The 18,525-nt window shown below is 41.1% G+C and overlaps 1 protein-coding gene across 3 annotated transcripts in view; it reads left to right on the forward strand.

Annotated features, from left to right (window-relative positions):
* SUSD4 (sushi domain containing 4) overlaps window positions 1–18,525 on the forward strand; it is a 74,362-nt gene that overhangs the window by 33,658 nt on the left and 22,179 nt on the right. For all 3 annotated transcript variants that reach the window (XM_015622935.3, XM_015622934.2, XM_015622933.2), the window contains exons 3-4: window positions 7,743–7,955; window positions 15,168–15,347. In XM_015622935.3, coding sequence (XP_015478421.1) covers window positions 7,743–7,955; window positions 15,168–15,347 — 393 coding nt within the window. The remainder of the gene's footprint in view (window positions 1–7,742; window positions 7,956–15,167; window positions 15,348–18,525) is intronic.

An 18,525-nucleotide genomic window follows, 5' to 3' on the forward strand; every position in this document is an offset into this window, starting at 1 on the left:
ATGATGGTGCTTATGGGTCACCAGTCCACAAACACACATTGGCAAATATCATCTTTATTACAGTGTCTTATCAGCAAAATGAATAGGAGGATGTGTTAGGTATTTGCCCATTTACTGAAGCATACAGAGAGCTTAGTGTGCATTTACTGCATTCCTGCTTTTGCTATGGTAAAAGGTGGTGTTTGATTATTTTTTATAACCAGATTGTTTCAAAAATTAGTCATCCTTGTCAAACCATGTTTAGAACTTTTCATAGATAGAAATTAGAATAAGTAAAATAAATAGAAACTAGAATAAATAAAATAGAAATTAGAATTCATAGATGTTCAAGGTTCTGAAAAGAAATGTGGAACTACCATTTCCAAGAAGAGCCTTTTAAAAGCAATTTAAATTACCTTAAGGATAATAAATATGCACACAGATAAGCTTATTTAAGCACATTTAGTATTTTAAATTAACTTAGAAACATGAAATATTATTGGAAATTGAAGAAGTCATTTATTCTCACATACTTCTTTTTCACAGAATAGGAAAAAACCTCTCTGATTTTATACTTTTTTAATTCCTGGTGGAGTTTGCAGCTTGAATAGAACTAGTCATTAAACTGAACTGGGTGAGTAAATGTAGATTCAGAAAATATTCACCCTATATTTGCAGAAAGCTGACCAAACTTTGTCTTCAGGTTTTTAATTATTTCTTCCTAATACTTGATTTGAGCTTACCCCAGTCTAGGCCTCAGAGTACCAGTTTTATAATTTTCAATGGCTTTATTGGAAAAGTAAATATCCAGTTTAAGAGTTTAGGAGCTGGGAGGAGGTTTTGGAATTTATTGTGTGGTAAATTGGCTTTTTTCACCCTGAATTATATCCCAGGATAGCCATGGTAACTTTCTGTAACAAAAACACAGAAGAAGTGAGCTCTGTCAACAGAACCAGCAGTAAATTTGCTTTCTGCCTTTTGTTTTTCATTTAAGTGATGGCAAGTTCAGCAGATCACAGAGCAGCACATGACATTTCATAAGGGTTCATAAATTATGCAGTCAGACTTGTTGTATTACAAAAGCCTGGGAGTAACAAGTGCTTCTTGCATTATAAATGAAATGGCTTATTTACAAAGATGACATAGCTATATTAATTGTGAGAAGTTGTGATTAAAGGGATAGGCCTGTGCAGTTTAAGATGTTAATTAGAAGAAACTCCTTTTCCAGAAGAAACAAATGCATGTTTTTAGTTTGCTGTGGGTTTACTGAAGAGCTTTGCTGATTGTATTCTGAATCACCTTCCTTTTCCAGCAATTTTAAGTGGTTTTTCCTTGTGTATTAGCCTGATGTCAAGGCAGTAAAAGAATCCTGCATCAGGGTTCACATTCAAAATTAAAACTGGTGATGGTTTCCATGGGTAGGAAATTCAGCTTGTTCCCTGCTGTATGACACTGGTCAGGCACCAGCTGGGGTGTGCTGTCAGCTGTGAGTGTTGAATGGTAATTGGAGTAACTAATTGGAGGCGTGACCCCTGAAATAAAGATGCTGTTATTACATCTGCAGTCGTCTATGCAGTGCCCAGGAACCTGCCCTGCTGACACTGCAGCTTGTGCTCCTTTCTCCCTGCTGGTGTTCCCAGGCAGGAGCAGTTCCTGGGTGGTTCCTAGAAGAATCCATTTTGTCCTCTGAGGATGCTTTGTCCTGCTTATGGCTCCTCACAGTCCTTCCCCCGTACCCGCCCTGGAGGGAGCAGCAATTCTCAGGCTTTCTTGGGAGAGATGCCAGTATGTTTTAGCACAAAAATGCCCAGGGACTTGTCATACCTGGCTAGGGATTTTAAGGTTGAGCTGATGGTCACCCTTAGGAGCACCTGTGAGTGACTGCCCCTTTCCAAGGGCCCGCTGAGAAGAGGAGAAAGGGAGGTGGTGAACATGGTGGTGGGCAAGATTTGGGAGCATGGCTGTCTTCGAGGAGAGTGCAAGGGCAGGCGGTGGGTTGTGGTGAAGGAGGATAGAGCAGGTGGGAGGCCAGGGCTCTGCGAGGAGATGAAAGATCAGGAAAACAAGGAATTGCAAATGAGTCAACCTTTCAGCCTTTTGAATGAGCAATTGCTTCTCTTGGAGTCTGTTGCCCTTCATGCAGAGCTTTCATGTTTGTTTTTTACTGCAGATGGGTCAGTTTGGCACTCATGAGCTGCATTGCACACTGATCTTCTTTTTTCTGCTATGATGCTCTTGTGTTATAAGAAGGATAAAGAAGCTTAATGGTGTTCTTGATTTAATAGATCAGCTTGTGACTCAAGCAAAACACCTGCCCTTGGAGGTCTTTTTTGCTGTTCTGTTTCTCCTGCAAAGTAACTTGAACTTCTCTGTTTCTCCCAGTGGCTTGTTAGGCTGCCCTGGGCAAGGCTTAGCCAAGTGAGGAGGGATTTCCAGCAGTGCTGGGAGTTGGGAGCGTGTTCTGCAAGGATAGCAAGGGAGGTTGTGATTCACATCTTAAACAGGGCAGGGGTTTACAAAGCTGCTGAAGTCCCAGGGAAGCTTAAGCGTTAGTGACCCTTCAGGGATTAAGGAGAGTTTGGATTTTAGCAGGCATTTCACTAATGAAATCATAGCTTTATAATTAAATTTCACTTCCAAGTCTAGAAGCTAATCGAAGCACATCTTTCCTTTTCTTGTTCCTGGGGTACATGGGTAGTTCAATTAACATCATCAACAGCAAGGAAGCAAAAACAGCCAGAGGCACACAGCGCTGTGCCTGCGTGGCTTTCACAGAAACGGGGCAGAAACTCCTAAAGGGATGAAAATGACTTTCTCTTTGTACAAGACAAGCAAGCCCTTGGCATGTTTGCACTCATGGCCCTTTTGTTTTAGTCCCAGAATGGCTTTTTGCTGAGAGCTGGCCTAAGATAACCTGTTCCTGCAGCGTTTACACACTCCCTCTAAAATGTGCGTTCAGGCAGTCTGGTCCTGCCATACTCTGTGAAGCCTCTGCCTCCCTCTGCTTCTGGCTGAGACAGATTTAGTGAACCCAAATGCAGGTGTTGATGTAAAAGAAGCCCATTCTCTATCCTGCTGAAGACAAACACTGAAAATACTCTCTATCTTGAATATTATTGCACATTATATGTCACTTCTCATTCACTGGGTGTATGTAACAAACTGAAATGAGTGATGCCTCTGTTTAAGAATGAGTGCAGCCAGTTCTGAGCTCACATGCATCATCAGTGTGTCACTGAAATGTTTTATAGCAGCTTTAGGGGCAAAGAAGTCCATCAAATCTAGATTAGAAATCACCTTGCCAGCACCATGAATTTACAAGGAGCTGTAAGATATGGAGGTGAGGGAAGAGGGAAACAAGGAAAACAAAACATGAAACTGAGAAAAAGAAACAGAGAAAAACAGATTTATGGAATGAACTGAGGGATTCTTCCTCATGCCTTTTTTTAGGCATGTCTGAAGCTCAGTTGTGGCTATCGTGATTTTTTGTCATCACACATATGTAATTTTCCTCTGGATTCCAACATTTTAGGTTTTTCATTGGGGATGAGATGAATCATTTTATGTTTGAGAATGTACAATGCAGGCAGAATTTTAGGAGCAATCTGATCAAGCTTTTTGCAATGATTCATTTTATACCCCAAGAACGGCATTGCTTGTTTTTCAATCTTCTCGTTGACCTTGCATTATTTTACCTGACTGACAATACCAAGTAATTTAGGTAAAGTAAGCATCCATATAATCTGCTTGAGATCCAATAAACATCAAATAAACAGCATTGCTATTTTCTGGTTAGTCCAACAGTAGAAATGTGGTAGGTTGGTAAATACCATACCCAAAATACATTCTGTATCAACTGCATGCTTTGTTGGTGATGATGACCTTATGTACTCATTAACTTTGCAAGAAGACATTATTTTCTATGATGTTTTACACCATATCCCTTAAAGGTGCTGTGATACAGAAAGTCTGCCACCTGGACCAAGTATTAACCTATTTTGATTACTGAAATAGTCAGTTCCAGCAGTAATTGTGTAGTCTTTGCTTTAGGGATTTAAAGCCAGGCAATAGCATCCCATAAAGTTGCTGCTAATGATGCAGTATTGATTATGATGGCTTCTGGCCTTACTGAATTTTTACTATATAGGCAACATGAAAGTTTACTACTTTATTTCACAAGTGTGTTGTATGATTTTTACTAGTAGGTGGTGATAACGAGTTCCCCTTCCCAACTTTTAACCATGAGAAAAAGTCCAGTAATCTTCTTTTCCCCAAAGACTCATTGAAAGGTTTGTCAAGAAACAGAATCCATTGTAGTTCTAAGTAACTTTTTACCTTATTTGATATACCTTTTTCCTGAAGGATAACAGCTTTTTATTACAGCCAAAAGATTGTCTTTCTCTTCCAAAGATTTCTATTGTGGCTCTGGCTGAGAAGTTTTTTGGCTTTTTTCATCAGGTTCTAAAGGGATTGGAGCATAAGATGTCTATAGCATCTCATCTATAATGTAGGATTACTCCTGCCATTACAAAGTTACTGTATCACAACTTGGAGTAGCTGCTCTTAAATCAAGAGTTTTGAAAAAGAAAAGAAAACAGAGATTGTGAGAAAAATAAAAAATTACCAAGCTGTATCTCATTGAAGACACGTATTTACAAATTTTTGATAGGGTGGAGCTTAACTAGATGAGATTATATGGAGAGGATTATTGTGTAAAGGGTCCAAGTCTGCTGTCATTAAGAAGAACTGGAAGATGGCAATTCTCAGGGATGTTTGAGCAGTGTTGTTCTTGAATATTGTACCAGAAATTTTATACTTAAATTGGAAAAGACTGATGGACTTAGCTGTCAGCTAAATAAACTGTAGAAATTTCAGCACAGCTCTTGTGCAAGAGAGGAGCAGCCCTGGTGAAAATCAGAGCAGTTCCTGGTGTCTGAGTGGTGGCAATTGCCCCTTTGGAACACCTGCAGTGCCTGTTGTGCACTGGAGATCCTCAGCCCAGAGGCAGCCTCCCCACACCTTCCTCATCCGTGTCCTTCCTCCTTCCCAGCCCAAGCACAGCCCTGGCTTCACTGCTTTGTGCCTGGATCGTCTGGATCATCATACAGGTGCCTTCCACTGATTCCAGTAGGACTTTGATTTGGGCCGAATCTACTGTTGCTACCTATGGAGCAAAGAGGGGATTAGGGTATTGTTTGCTTTGCCTTCATGGCTTTACCACGAGATGTTCCCATATTGCATGTGCTGTCTGCCTAACTGGCTCTTCCCTGAGGCTTTTTCCTTCTCCCTTGCTTCAGGAACAAGCCAGGAAGCAGTGATCCAGTACCAAGTCCATGTGTCATCTCTTATGCAGTAGCTGAATAAAAGCTGGCTGCTGGCTCTGTAGAAACTAGAGGGTGCATAATTCAATTTTCCCATTTGTGTCCCAGTTCCAGAATTGGGAATTCCCTTTGGGGATAGATTTGTCTGCTTGCTAACTGCACTCAAGAAAAAAACCTGAGAGACCAACACACTGCAAAAGGATCCCTAGGAGGAAAGAAAATCTTAGCTTGTGAAGGGTCACCAGAAAAGTGGCAGTAGGGTCACAGAATTAGCCTGCACCAAGAAAGAAAACATTCTTGCCTTCCATGTTGGGTTTTGTGCTGATTTTAGAAACAAAATCTCTAACTTTGCATATTTGACTTAATGAAAACTGAGAAATGAGCTTGGCTCATTTTTTTTTTTTTACCAGGCAAATTGTGTGTGACCTCAGCACCTTTCCTTTTTTGATGTTGTTGCAGAGGCAAAGTAGTAGGCAGTAGTGTACTTTTCCCTGATGCAGCCAGTGAGAGAGGACACATATCTCAAGGTGGGTTGCAATATTCCTCGCCTGACTGCAAATTCCAAGATTACTGAAGTAACAAAATTGATCTAAATGTCATGTTATCCCTTGGTTTAATGGGAAATAATTAAGATCTTTGCTGACATTATTAAAGGACATGGGTTTGCTGTCTGAAGCATAAGAAGCTTATTTTTAATCTCCAGTAAAAATGGACAGCCTTTCTCTGTTAATAAGTGTTGCCTACAGCGTGTAATCCCATGATCATAATGATGGTGCTTCTTCTTGTTCATCCCATTGGCAAATGACAGAGAGCCTGGGGCGATTTGCACTGGAGGAGTTGAGATGTGTGGCAGATGAGCAGGCGTGGGTGGAATTCAAGGATGTGTTTGACTTGGTCACTGCACTGACCGTTCAGTTCCCAGGACAAACTGCACTGGATGGAGGAGTAAAGCTGCTCTGCTGCTCTTGTGCTGTTTCAGCCAGGAGAGGGGATGCTGGTGCAGAGAGAGGTCCATGGGTGTTGGAGCACTACAGAGGGGCACAGGCTGTTGGTCATGGAATTCAGGCTGGGTTCTGTCCATCACGTCACATCCTTGGGACTGTAGCCTGGCTGTGTTCAGCACAGGACCTGGAAATCAGGAGTGCACAATCCACCCTGGTGACTCCACAGTGTGTCCTGCCTCTGATCTCACAGGAGCAGGTAATGGGAATGGGACACAGTGGCTCAGTGTGGGCCTTCTGCTTCTCCACTAGAGGCTGTCAGCCAGGGGACTGAGCAGAGACATCCAGTGCTCAAATGCAAGAGCCCTTCATCACCTTCAGTGCTCTCCATTTGGCTGCCACAGCGTCACAACAAGCTCTTGGCAGAGGCAATGATTTAGCCTCGGGAAAAGGAGATTTATTTTGAAAAGTCCTTTACTATAATATCTTCCTTCTCTCTGACTGCACCGTGGAGTCATCTCAATCTTATCATGCAGGAAGTAGCTGAGGCTCTCTGATACTATTCTTTTAAAATCAAAACATTAAAACTACCATGCAATGATTTTCACATTTTCCAGGCATCCCTCCCGCAGGCATTAATTGCCCCCCTGCTGTTCCTGTTCCAAAGCTATTTTCTCTTTCTGTATGCAGCCCTTGTTCAGTGCTGCACTAAACCTTTGCTGCTTTGCAGTAAAAAAAGCTTCCACTTCTGCAAAAGACATTGAAATGAGCTTGATAAAGTGATGAGCAGTCACATTTAATGGTTGCAACTTTTGGGGTTTAGTTTGTTATTTTACGGTTAATTTTGTAGAGGTAAAGGATTTTACAAACTCCCTTCTGGTGTCAATGAAACAATACAGCGCTCCCATAACAGTTTTTGGAAAGTGTGGTAGGGCCACCAAGCCAAAATGATAAGGGGGTCACATTCATCCAACATCACAGTGTCCCTTTCCCCTGTGGCAGATCGCCCTCCCATCTTGAAATATCCCCGTACTTAGCAGTTCTCTTGTTTCAATTACTGTGTCTTTGGATGGCAGTTAAGTTTTATGCCTCTTTACTTCCTCTTCCTCTCTGCTTCTGACACATTATTATTCTTACCAGTGACTGCACGAGACCTCCAAAATCCCACAGTCCCCAAAAGTAATTACAGATACATTACTGAGCAATCCCCACTGGTAGGCTGGGTCAAGTGCTTTATTTTTATCCAGGGCAGCTACCAAGGAGTGTGGTTGACTTTTGCTTCCCAGTAGCTGCATGAAAAGACAGGAGTGCTTCTGTCAGCTGAGCATTTCAGCTGTAACTGGGGGTGGGTCCTCTCCCAGCTCTGGAGGACCTGGTGCCCAAACAGGGTTGTTTGTGATCAATATGGAAGATACAAGGTCCTCATGAAGGTGATGGATAAAGACAGAAAAAGCATGAGGAGTACATGAGCACAGTTTGATTGTACCTTTGTCTGGCGCAGGGTTTGATGACCTGCAAGCGTGTGCTGATCCTGGAGCTCCTGAACATGGCTACAAGACGCCCAGCGCTGGTGTTTTCTTTGAAAGCGTGGTGGTCCGGTTCCATTGCCAAGAAGGATACAGGCTCAATGGTACTTCCAAAAAACTTTGTGTGAGACACTTTAATGGCTCCCTGAGCTGGAAACCCAGTGATAAACCTGTGTGCCTACAAGAAGGTAAGTCAGTTTTCTTCAAGCTCTTCACCATGTCGGTTCTCCTCACTTGTCCATGTTCCATGTCTGTGTGTCTCTGGACAGAACACAGCAGGCTGGACTCCATTTCACTGTGTCTTAATGGATACATACTTCAATTTTTCATCCATAATCCTTGTTTGTCAGTTAAACTTGTACTGCGAGAGGCTGTGTGTGTTGAAAGGGCCATAAAGAAATGTGAAAACAGAATTTAACACCACCTTTTAACTAGTTATAAATGGATGCAGAGAGGAAAACCAACCTCCATCGTCAGTTAACTGTAACTATTTATTAGAGCTGCCCACTTAATATTGTTTTCTGCAATATTTTACTAGCAAAATACAATCAATTTCCAATGCTACTGCTCCTGCTAATCAGGAATTTTAAGCAACAGTATTTTATGATGTATGCATAAGTCAAGTAGCAAAATCAAATGCACATAGACTGCAAAAGTTTAAAGCCAGGGTAGAAGTTTGCTCTGAGATAATTCAGGCTCTTATGGCATAATCCAATTTATTTTTATTGTATATTTGAAACTGTATTTGGTTTTAAATACTTAGGATGTTACATTGCTTTCTTCTTCTAGGTCTTAGAGGCAGGATTAATTTGAATTTTATAACTGTAAATTTTGGCCAAAGTATGCCCAAGCAGCACAAATTATTTATTTCACCAAGTATATTAAAGATATAACCTGTCCTTGTTGTTGATTTATTTTTGGTCAACAGAGCTATTAAAGTCAAGAGACTTGAAAAGTGTTAGTTAAATAAAGTGTTTACATTTTAGTGTTGTGACTTCTCCACTGAAGACATTAACCATTGGCTCATTGTCTTCATGGTGGAGCGAGATAAATTCTACTTCAGGTTGCCTTTCACCATTTAAAATCAAGTAAATACATGGACTTTATTCAGAGGCATTTGAAGACTTACGTGGCTCACAGACACACTTGCTGCATAGGATCATGCATCATTTAGCCTTTATAAAAGCTGCAGGTACTTGTTTGTGATCCTGGGGGGCTGGGTATGAGAATCCTGTGCCAGGACAGGGAAATGTGCCACAGCAGGGACAAGCACAGCACAGTCAGGATGTGCATGTGAAGGGAACAGCCCTAAACAGTGGCCAGTGGGAAAGAGGTGCGTGGGATATTGGAGAGAGTAGTCAGAGGCAGCTGGTAAGGAGTGTGTGGGCTTTCAGGCAGCTGGCCTGTTGGCAGGAGAGCTTTTGGCAAAAGATGTTCTCCTGGACATGTGTGAGGCCAGGGGCTACAGAGCCATGAGGGGCACAGTTGTGAGCTGTCCCATGAGGTGACAGCTGATGTCTGGAAGTAAAGGCAAAGGGGTGCCAATAGCACCTCATCATATGGTCACACGGGTCAGCTTCAAAGGAACAACATGTTGCCTTTAAAAATAACTATATATGAAAATTGTGCCCTCTTCTGTGACAGTCACTTTTCATAAAAGACCTTGTCTCTCATCTCATGGTTATTTAAGAAAAAGTACATAGAGAGTGACAGCAGCCTGTGTCTAAACTGGCTATTGGAACTACCAGGAAAAGCTTTAATACTTGAAAATTCTGTTTCCTTCAGTACAGCAGGGAACTAGGAATGTTGATGTGCATCTTTGAAATGTTGCCTGTATCATCCACTGCAGTTGTTAAAATAAGCATTAATGTGTTTTACTGAATATTCAAACCTCTTCCCAGGCCCTCCAGCCCAGTGGAAATCTGTGGAGGAAGTTTCTGATCACAATGCCATCAACAAAAAATTGCCACTAATGTCATTGTGATCAACACTCGAGCCAGGTGTTCTCAAAAAAGAAAGAAATTGGAAGATGAGGATGTGATGGATGATGTGACAACAGTTGCTTTAGAGATAATAATTACTTTCCAGCACAGAACGCTTAAAAAGGATTGCTAGTCAATGCTCTGATCAAGCAAAGCACTTAAGCTGGAGCATAACTGTAATTATGTGATTAGTCTTGTTAAAGTTCTGTGCTCAAAATTAGGCAGATGCAAAAATGCTTCTTATTATTTGGACCAAAGAGTAGGACCCTGATTTAGGATTTAGTGAAGCAAGTGCTTAAGTACTTCCCTGATTAACATTATAATAATACCTCAGGTATTAGATTACAGCATTAATTCTTCTTTCCAATGCACAATAGCACCACTGATTCAGAAGAAATACTAAGCAAAGGCTCAGTGGCAGTCCATGAGGCCTAAGCATTGGCTTAAGTGATTTTTAGATTGATCCTTTTGCACACTGGGAGCAGAATATTGAGAGAGGGCCATGGCAGGGAGGTGGACAATGTAGGAATGTGGCACATCTGGAGACGAGTTAAGAGTGAATTACAACAGGGTTTGTGACTCTCAGCTGTCTAATGACATACATAAAAGTCTTCATTGCAGAAATTCTGTAATGATATATAGAAAGAAATTTGAAATTTCTAGCACCTGCTGGAGAAGGGAGAAGTTAATGTTTTCCCATTCATCATTACCTATCACAAGGTGAAATAAACTTTATGCTGCATTTACCATTTACAGCAGGGGCTGGCTGCTCCACAGGCTATGGCATGCTCTACATGCCTCTCATCCCAGCATCTATAAATGTCAGGCAGTGCCAGCTGAGCTTGAACAGTAAAAACACTCTGTACTTTGGAGTTCATTTATCCTCAGGAGTTTGGATTCGGCAAAGGATAATTATATGTCTATATGTTATGTACGTTTAATTGTCGTTATGTGTTTACTAGCACAATCTCTAATCACAAATGGATGCTATTTACCAAAGGAAGCAAAACAACCTGTTTCAGAATGTAATTGATTTTAGAACTAATACGTTTGCCTGGAGCTCTTCACCCAATCAATTTGATTTTATAGGTCTGTCATTTCTCGTTAAGAGGCAGGAGATTTTAAGTGTCAGGACGAGAATTAAGTTGCATGACTTGGTGCCCAATGAATGCCCTGTCAAAAATCTGTATGCTTAGAGTTATGTTCTTATGTTGATCTACAGCATGTTGTGACTGTACCTTTCATCAGCTCTAATACCGTTATGCACATAAATACCAAACCTCTGAGGTAGGAATTTTGTATTTACTGTTTAAGAGCAGTATGTCATGTTGTTCACACTTTAATCTAATCTTCTCCCACTGTGATAATGTGGCTGCTGAGGCTGTTGCCCTACTTGGAACAAATGCTAGCTCTTTCCTATGAGATTGAATCTAAATTTACAGTCTGCATGGAGATGGCAACGAAGCGAAGAGCTGTGCCCTCCTCTCCCTGTGCTTCTGCAGGCAGACACCTTGGAGATGTTCTCAGTGCCTCATTCTCCCACTGACAGGGATGATAAACCTGTGGTGAAAGTAGTGGACTAGTAAATGGTTTGGCTACAGCTTTCCTGTCGGACGTTTAGCCCTCCATTTGCTTTGCCTTTGTCCCTGAGTCTGTGAGATGACTGGAATATTTTTATTTCCCCATCTCTTTTCTGTCTTGCTTGGTGTTTGCTGATTCTTAAGTCTGGTTATGAGCACTCTGATATTTGTAACCAGGCTACAGCTTACTGTTGCAATACAAGCAAAGACAATAAAGTGTTGTTTAATATGCACTAAAATACTGTGTTTGCCATCCACAGAACAATCCTAATAACTTGATACTGTGGGTTTAACACTAGTTTAAAAAAAACAGGAGACAATATTGCTCTTAAATGTGTACTTTAAAGAGCACACAGTGTAGATGAGCTGTGCCTGCATCAAACCAATTCTTCATCATACTCCTTTCATCCTTCCTCCCTGTTTGTCTGTTCCCAGCCTGCCAGTGGTGTGACTCAATGTAGTCAAGGCTTATTCAGAGATTTGGCCATAGTGAGATACATGGGACTACCAGACCTCTGCCTTTGAATTTACAGACAGATAGTAAACAAAACTGTGCCAGAGCAGGGATTGGGACACTGTTCTTCAATTGTACATGCTCTTACAGTGTTGCAAAGGTCCTTGACATGGTTTTGACCAACATCCAGCAGTACTCCCAAGTAAATCCTACATGCACCTTCTTGGATTAGCATGGACCAGGGATGATTTTTGCATGGTAAGTGCTCACCTGCAATAGATACAAGCCATCCCAGGGCAGCTGGTACCCATGGATGGTGTGGCTATCTCCATGGTGTCTTAGGTCATGCCTTCCTGCTGAGTTACTGTGGTCCAAGTGCTCTTGGGAGGAGGCAGGGTGATCTTCCTTCCCCATGGCCTGGAAGGAACAGTTTTGAGAGGTTCTGCATGGTTGGCACCTGAGAAAAACACTCTAAACTCTACTGTTAACAAATTTTCTTCGTCAGACTGATATTCTGTGATGGGGACACACTTGGTTTGCTAAAGCCATGAGTTCCTAATGTACAAATCTTCATGAAAGTTAGGGCAAGGTGAGCCCCCGTGCGTGTCAGGCTGTTGAGCCTGCTGGCTCTACCCCACCTCTTTCTGCCCCTGCAAGATAAGAAACGTGTCCTTTAGGCTGGCTCATTTTGATACTCACACAGTAGATATAAGCAGATCATGTAAGACTGCCAGAAAGGAGTGTAAGTCATAGCCTTTGCTGTTTGATGCTGGTTAAAGGCTGTATATTCCCTTAAATGGTTTAGCAGCTTCCACGGATTTGCTGAGAAGGACTTAGAATAAAGCAGTTTATTTTCTAGGACAGGACATTTTAAAATTCAGTCACTTCCTTCTAGCTTTTCCAAGCAGAATTTGTGCCAGCTAATCCAGTTGTTTGTGGAGAGGTGGCTACTGCAGTTTATGCCTGACTGAGTGCTAAACAATATGAATTCAGCCAGTGGGAAAGCATTTGCTTGCAAGGCATCAGGAAAAAGAGCTGTAATATTGTGGTCCATTGGTCTGGTGTTTAGCTGGGGCTTGTAATAAGCCGGTTATCAAAGTCAGCCAGGATGTGGCAGGCGGAGGACGGAGCAGTCTGCAACTTATCGCTGTTCTCTGCCAACATCTACCCGATTAAAATGATCCCATCTACAGCTGCTCCTTGGAATAATAGGGATGGAGTCCCTGTGATAGATCATTGTTACAGAATCAATTTCCCCCACTTTGAAAGTGAAATCTCATGTTTTACTGTGCTGTGTGTACACACACCTCCTTTATTTGTATAGCAACAGAAAGATGTTGTGGCAAGAGAGGGAGCTGTTCACTGACGTTATCTTCTGGCATCCATCTCCAACCTCCTGCTGCGTGGCTGCCAAGCAGGTTCTCCATCTCTCTCATCCCATCCTCAGGGGGTGCCCAGGACAGCCTCTTCATGACAGCATTTATGGCTTAGTGCAAGGCATTTCTTCTGGGACATCCTCCGCTGTCTTCTCTGCTGATTAACTTTATAGAGAGAGAGAAAACTGTTCCATCTTTGAAAGTAATGGCTGCACCCTTGGCAGTGTATTTTACAACCTCTAGTTAGGGCATGGATCCTCCCAGACTTGTGCATTTATAAATGAATAAATTCTAAGGAAACTTCTTGCTGCAGTTTCTCTGCTGGCCTGGCAGGCTGCCAGCCCTTCCTGCTAGCAGCAGCAGGAGGCACCTGCAGCAGCTGCCAAGAAGCTAAAAAGTAAAAAGAGAAATGGAAGAATTTTTAACTAAGAACGTGCTCACGCCCCATACCAAAAAGTTAGCTAAGTACAATGCATTTTAGAAACATCTCTGTGATGGGAAGGTACAAAGTATGTTTTAACTAGGGGAGCAACACTGTGCCCCTTCAGGTCAGTAAAATTTACTGATGGAGTCTCAGAGTAATAGACCCCCACCTTAGTTTGCCTAACTAAATAAAAACACTATGAAATATATTTGCTCTTGGTAGTTTGTGAGTGCTGTGCTAAATGACAGTTTATCTTCCTTGTACTTGTGCTTCTAAACAAACAAGCTGTCACTGTCACTTTGCTTAGTGCATGCTAACAATTAATTGCTAAATACAAATTTAGCTTTGCCTTTTCCTCTTTAGCAAGAATTACCCATGAAAATGGCAGAAACTTTCGCTTCTATGCAAGTCTCAAAGGATTTATTTATTTTTTTACCTTAATAAATACAGTATTCCTAAATGCATATAATTGTCTCATAGGAGAAGTGTTGGGGGAATAAAACAGCGTAACACAGACTTATAATATTTTTTCTGTCTTTCTTGTGTTTGAAATACTTCCTGGGTTTTGATGCCTGGAAACTTTTATTACCATCTCTGTCATGGATTGACTGCTGGCAGACAAATAAAATTTTTCTCCCAATATCTAATCTTTCCCTGTCTTCTGTTTCATCTCACTTTGCCTTTGTGATGAAGATGAACTTTGAGGCACTCAGACTATTCCCTCATACCCTCTTGGCTTGTTTCTCTATTATTCAGTATTACCAGGGGATTTTTCCCCTGCTTCCACTTTCCACATCACACCACTTTCAGCGTTCTGAGTTTCATTCTGTATTTTAGTGTCTTGGGCACTGGTACCTAGAGTGAGATCTGTGACTGTCTGATTAATGTGTCACAGACAGGTGCTGGAGCCCATCCCTGTATATCACTTCAGGTCTGCAGTCCCTTCCTGAGAGTCTTCTACAAGAACTCGAAATGCTGCTCAGGACCCTAAAAGTCACCTCCTCTAAGGGCATATGAATGCAGGCACACAAAACTATCTGGTTTAAAACATAGTCAAAGAGATTTAAAGTGAAGGCATCCTCATAATGAACTCTGTGGAATGGAGCTGGATAAATCTTTGTGAATGTACCTGATTTTCATCTGTCTCTCTGCTAAAACTGCAGCTTTTTCTGTGTTCCTCGTGCCATATCTGTATTTATCTTTTCTTTCGTCCTGTCCTTAGTGCTGTCAGAGTCTGCCTTCACCTGGAACCTTGGGATAGTCAGACTTTGGGGTGTAATTTGCACACATGATGAATGGAAGGTCAAAATTAACCACGGTCTTCATAAAGGCTCCTAATTCTGTTGGCTTTAAAAAGGCTGGGGGAACGATTCATTACTGTAGCACCTCACTTCTCCTGCAGTGCTACAGACTTCATAAAATGGTGGTTTACAAGGGAAAGGGCACGTTTACTGAATTGCATGTATTTTCCAAACAATTTAAGCAGAGCACTTATATTGAATGCTAACTTCTGTTTAAGAGCTTGATTACTGAATAGCTAGCTATGTTTATTTAATTAAGTTACTATTTCTTTTTCTCATGAAGTCACAGATTGCCTTGTTCCACATGTTGAAGATGCAGAGGTTCATAACAAGACATACAGGACTGGCGATAAGTTAATAATCAGCTGTCATGAAGGATTCCAGATCCGTTACCCTGACTTAGACAACATGGTTTCCATATGTCAAGACGATGGAACATGGGATAATCTACCCATATGTCAAGGTTTAGTACTCCAGCACGTCCTGTTGTATAGCTCATGCATCTTGTGATAGTTTGCCAATATATTTTTTCCTGCAGTTGTAAGAATGTCAGTGATCTGATAAACTCCACAGTGCAGTGTTTGAGTAGTGCTGCTGCTAAGATTTTTTTGATTTCTCCTCCCCTTTGCTCACTGCAGGAAAGATGTCGCTTCTTGAACATTCCCATGCTTATAAAACTACTTTAAATACTGCTTTTTTGTTTGCAAATCTCAAATCTGACACAGATACACTGATCAAAAAGTAAAAAAAAACAGCCAAGGTAATGAGCCATAAGTTCTGATGGGCATCTTGCATTTTTCCAGCAATTAATATGTGGAAAAATTTAAGCTTCTAACTGCACTTTATCTTCCTTTACCTTGTGCAGAAGGCAGGAGTAGAGGAGAGAAACTGGAACCTGTTCTTCTGTCAAAGTTTTCAGCAGAACTGCTGATTAGATTCACAGTCCATTAAACCTTTACGTATTGACTGAAAATTCAGGGTGTGCACGGGGATGATTTTGGCCAGAAAAGCCATTAGCTGTAGAACTAGAAATATCAACAGCATGGGATCCCAGCTCAGCTTAGACTGTGAGAAATGGCTGGGGGAAAGCCAGCTTTAGTGAATGAAAATTCAATAACCCTGGGCTCACTTTCCCTTCACATTTCTAATAAGTGCATCTGAGTAGCACTGACTCCGTTTTAACCAAGTCACGTCTTGGTAACAAGCTTGTCCCACTGAACAGCAGTGAGAGATTTTAACTGAGGAGCAGACTGGGGTAGTCCCAACTTTTCCTCAAACCCATCTGCTGCCTTGTAGGGCTAACACTTCTCTGTAGGCACTTAATTACACTGTCACAGCAATTTGCAGAGTCAGGGCAGGCAGGCAGGGGAGCTGGGACACTTCTCAGCAGCAATAGCACATCAGTCTGTCCCCCAAGATCTTGCCTTGGGCTGTGGCAGAAACTCAGACATATTACCAGGCTAGCTCAGCATTTTGGATGCACACATTGTATCTGAACAGGCCTAGCAGCAAAGGGGAGGCTTTGCAAAACCATAACAGAACAGGCACCAATTTTGGGGTATCCTATCAGCGATGGTGTCACAAGTGGCGGTATGAAGTGTACAGCCCCTTTCTGTGGGGGTGCACCTCACACCTAATTTAGGTAGATTAAGACTCTTGCAATAAGGGGAGATGAATGCTTAAAAGTTTGATTTGCAGATGCTGTATTTGCCAAAGATCCAGGTGCAAACTTTGTGACAGGCAATATTTACAGAGTAAGCAGAAGTACCCCAAGTACCCCTTGGCTTGTTACTTCTGCTGCTGTGTTTATACTGTGAAACACAATCAATTTCTCCTACTCTACAGTCAATATAAACTGCTTTTCAAAATAAAAGCAGTCCTAATAAAAGTTAAGAAATCAACTGCACAAGACCCAAGTGCTGTGGTTACCAGGCAGGCAGAGAATAGGCAATTCAGATTCCAGACCCTGCCATATTTTGCCAAATTCCATAAAGTTACTGCAGAATTCCAGAATTTTCTTTTTGCTATGTCAGGGACTGTTAAGATCAAAGACACTTGTCTACTTGCTCTAGGTAGGCTGCCAGTTACATTTTTACGGCCCTTTCATTACAAAAGAGTCTTATGACACTAAAATACCGTTTTTTCCCTGCCAGAGCAGTGGGGAAGGATTGTACAATGTATAAGAATCTAACCTCTTTTTTTGCCATGAGATAATAATATTAATTACTAGTATTATAATGATAATTGTTATAATAATTTATATTATTATATTATATTATTCTACAATATAATCTTACTTAACTTATTATGTATAATATAACATGATATGATATAATAATCATATATATTAGTGTATATAATATATAATATATAATATATAATATATAATATATAATATAATTATTTATATCTAATTAATATATAGTATTATTTATATTGTTATAATTCTTATAATTATGTTATAATAACATCATTATGTTGCTTAGCAAAAAACAGAAAAATTAAGTTTTTCAAGCAGGTTGACTTGTTTGGAGACCTAGGAATTTTCACAAATGCTTGGCTGTCATACAAATCCAAATAAATCTCTGTCCTGCATGAACAGGAACATAATGAGCATTAAAATTCTGAGCCAGCAGGACCAAATTTTCCCTGCTGCAGTTCAGAGAAGAGTAAGCTTGGTCTTGCTTGGGCAGTCTGTGCTCTTTCTGTCCCACTGGGGGCTGCTTATGTCGTCCTGCTCGATGGGCTGCTCAGTTTGCAGGAATTAGTGTGTTGTGTGGGGCATTCTTGATCAGAGTAGAAGCAGCAGCCAGCAGATAGGATGTTTGAAGCTTTATTGAGCAGAGACATAACCAGCTGCTTGAACAGCTACAAAATCATTGCTCTGGTGGTACAGCATGCTGAAAAAAGCTTTCAAGCTTTTTCTTTTATTTTCTTTTGGGTTTGTTCCTCTCCCTCAAAAGACCATTGCAAGGAAATGGCTGCTTGAAATACTGCTGAGGCTTTTTGTTTTAAATGCCACTATCTTACAAGAAGTTCTCAGACTGATTTTTGTTTTCTTCTCTAGCTTAAAATTATGGGAGTCCTATGAACATCCTTCACAAATTCCTAGTAGTGGCAACAGACCTATTTATAGACTGCCATAATGCAGCTTCCATTAGTCACATAATTCTAAAATACTGTTTTTCATTCCATGATTACTAGTCATCTTTTTTCCACATTATTGCAAATTAAAAAATTAAACAGTATCAAGTATTACCCAGAGGGTCATTTCAGGGCCATGAGGAGTGACATGCTGCAAAGACATGCCATCTGTTAAATTCACTGCTCTTTGTTGTCCCAAGTTTGGTTGGTGACCATTTAACTGTCAGTGCTCAGTACCAGCCATGATACAAATCCCTCAGGAGTAATTCCAGAAGCAGAACTGCAACACAGTCTCTGATTCTGACTACATTTACAGTTTCTGATGATAACAGGTGCCTTAACTATTTGATAACCTTGTCTGAGACCTCACTCAATGTTTATCATGGGACTGCTGCTAGGAAGTCATGTCCCTTTAAACTTTCTCAGACTAGAATTTCAAAGGCATTAATTCTGCCTGCAAATCTTTTACAGTTGCGTGCACATTGTCACAGGACCAG

Source organism: Parus major, chromosome 3 (assembly GCF_001522545.3).
Source record: "Parus major isolate Abel chromosome 3, Parus_major1.1, whole genome shotgun sequence".
Lineage (NCBI taxonomy): Eukaryota > Metazoa > Chordata > Aves > Passeriformes > Paridae > Parus > Parus major.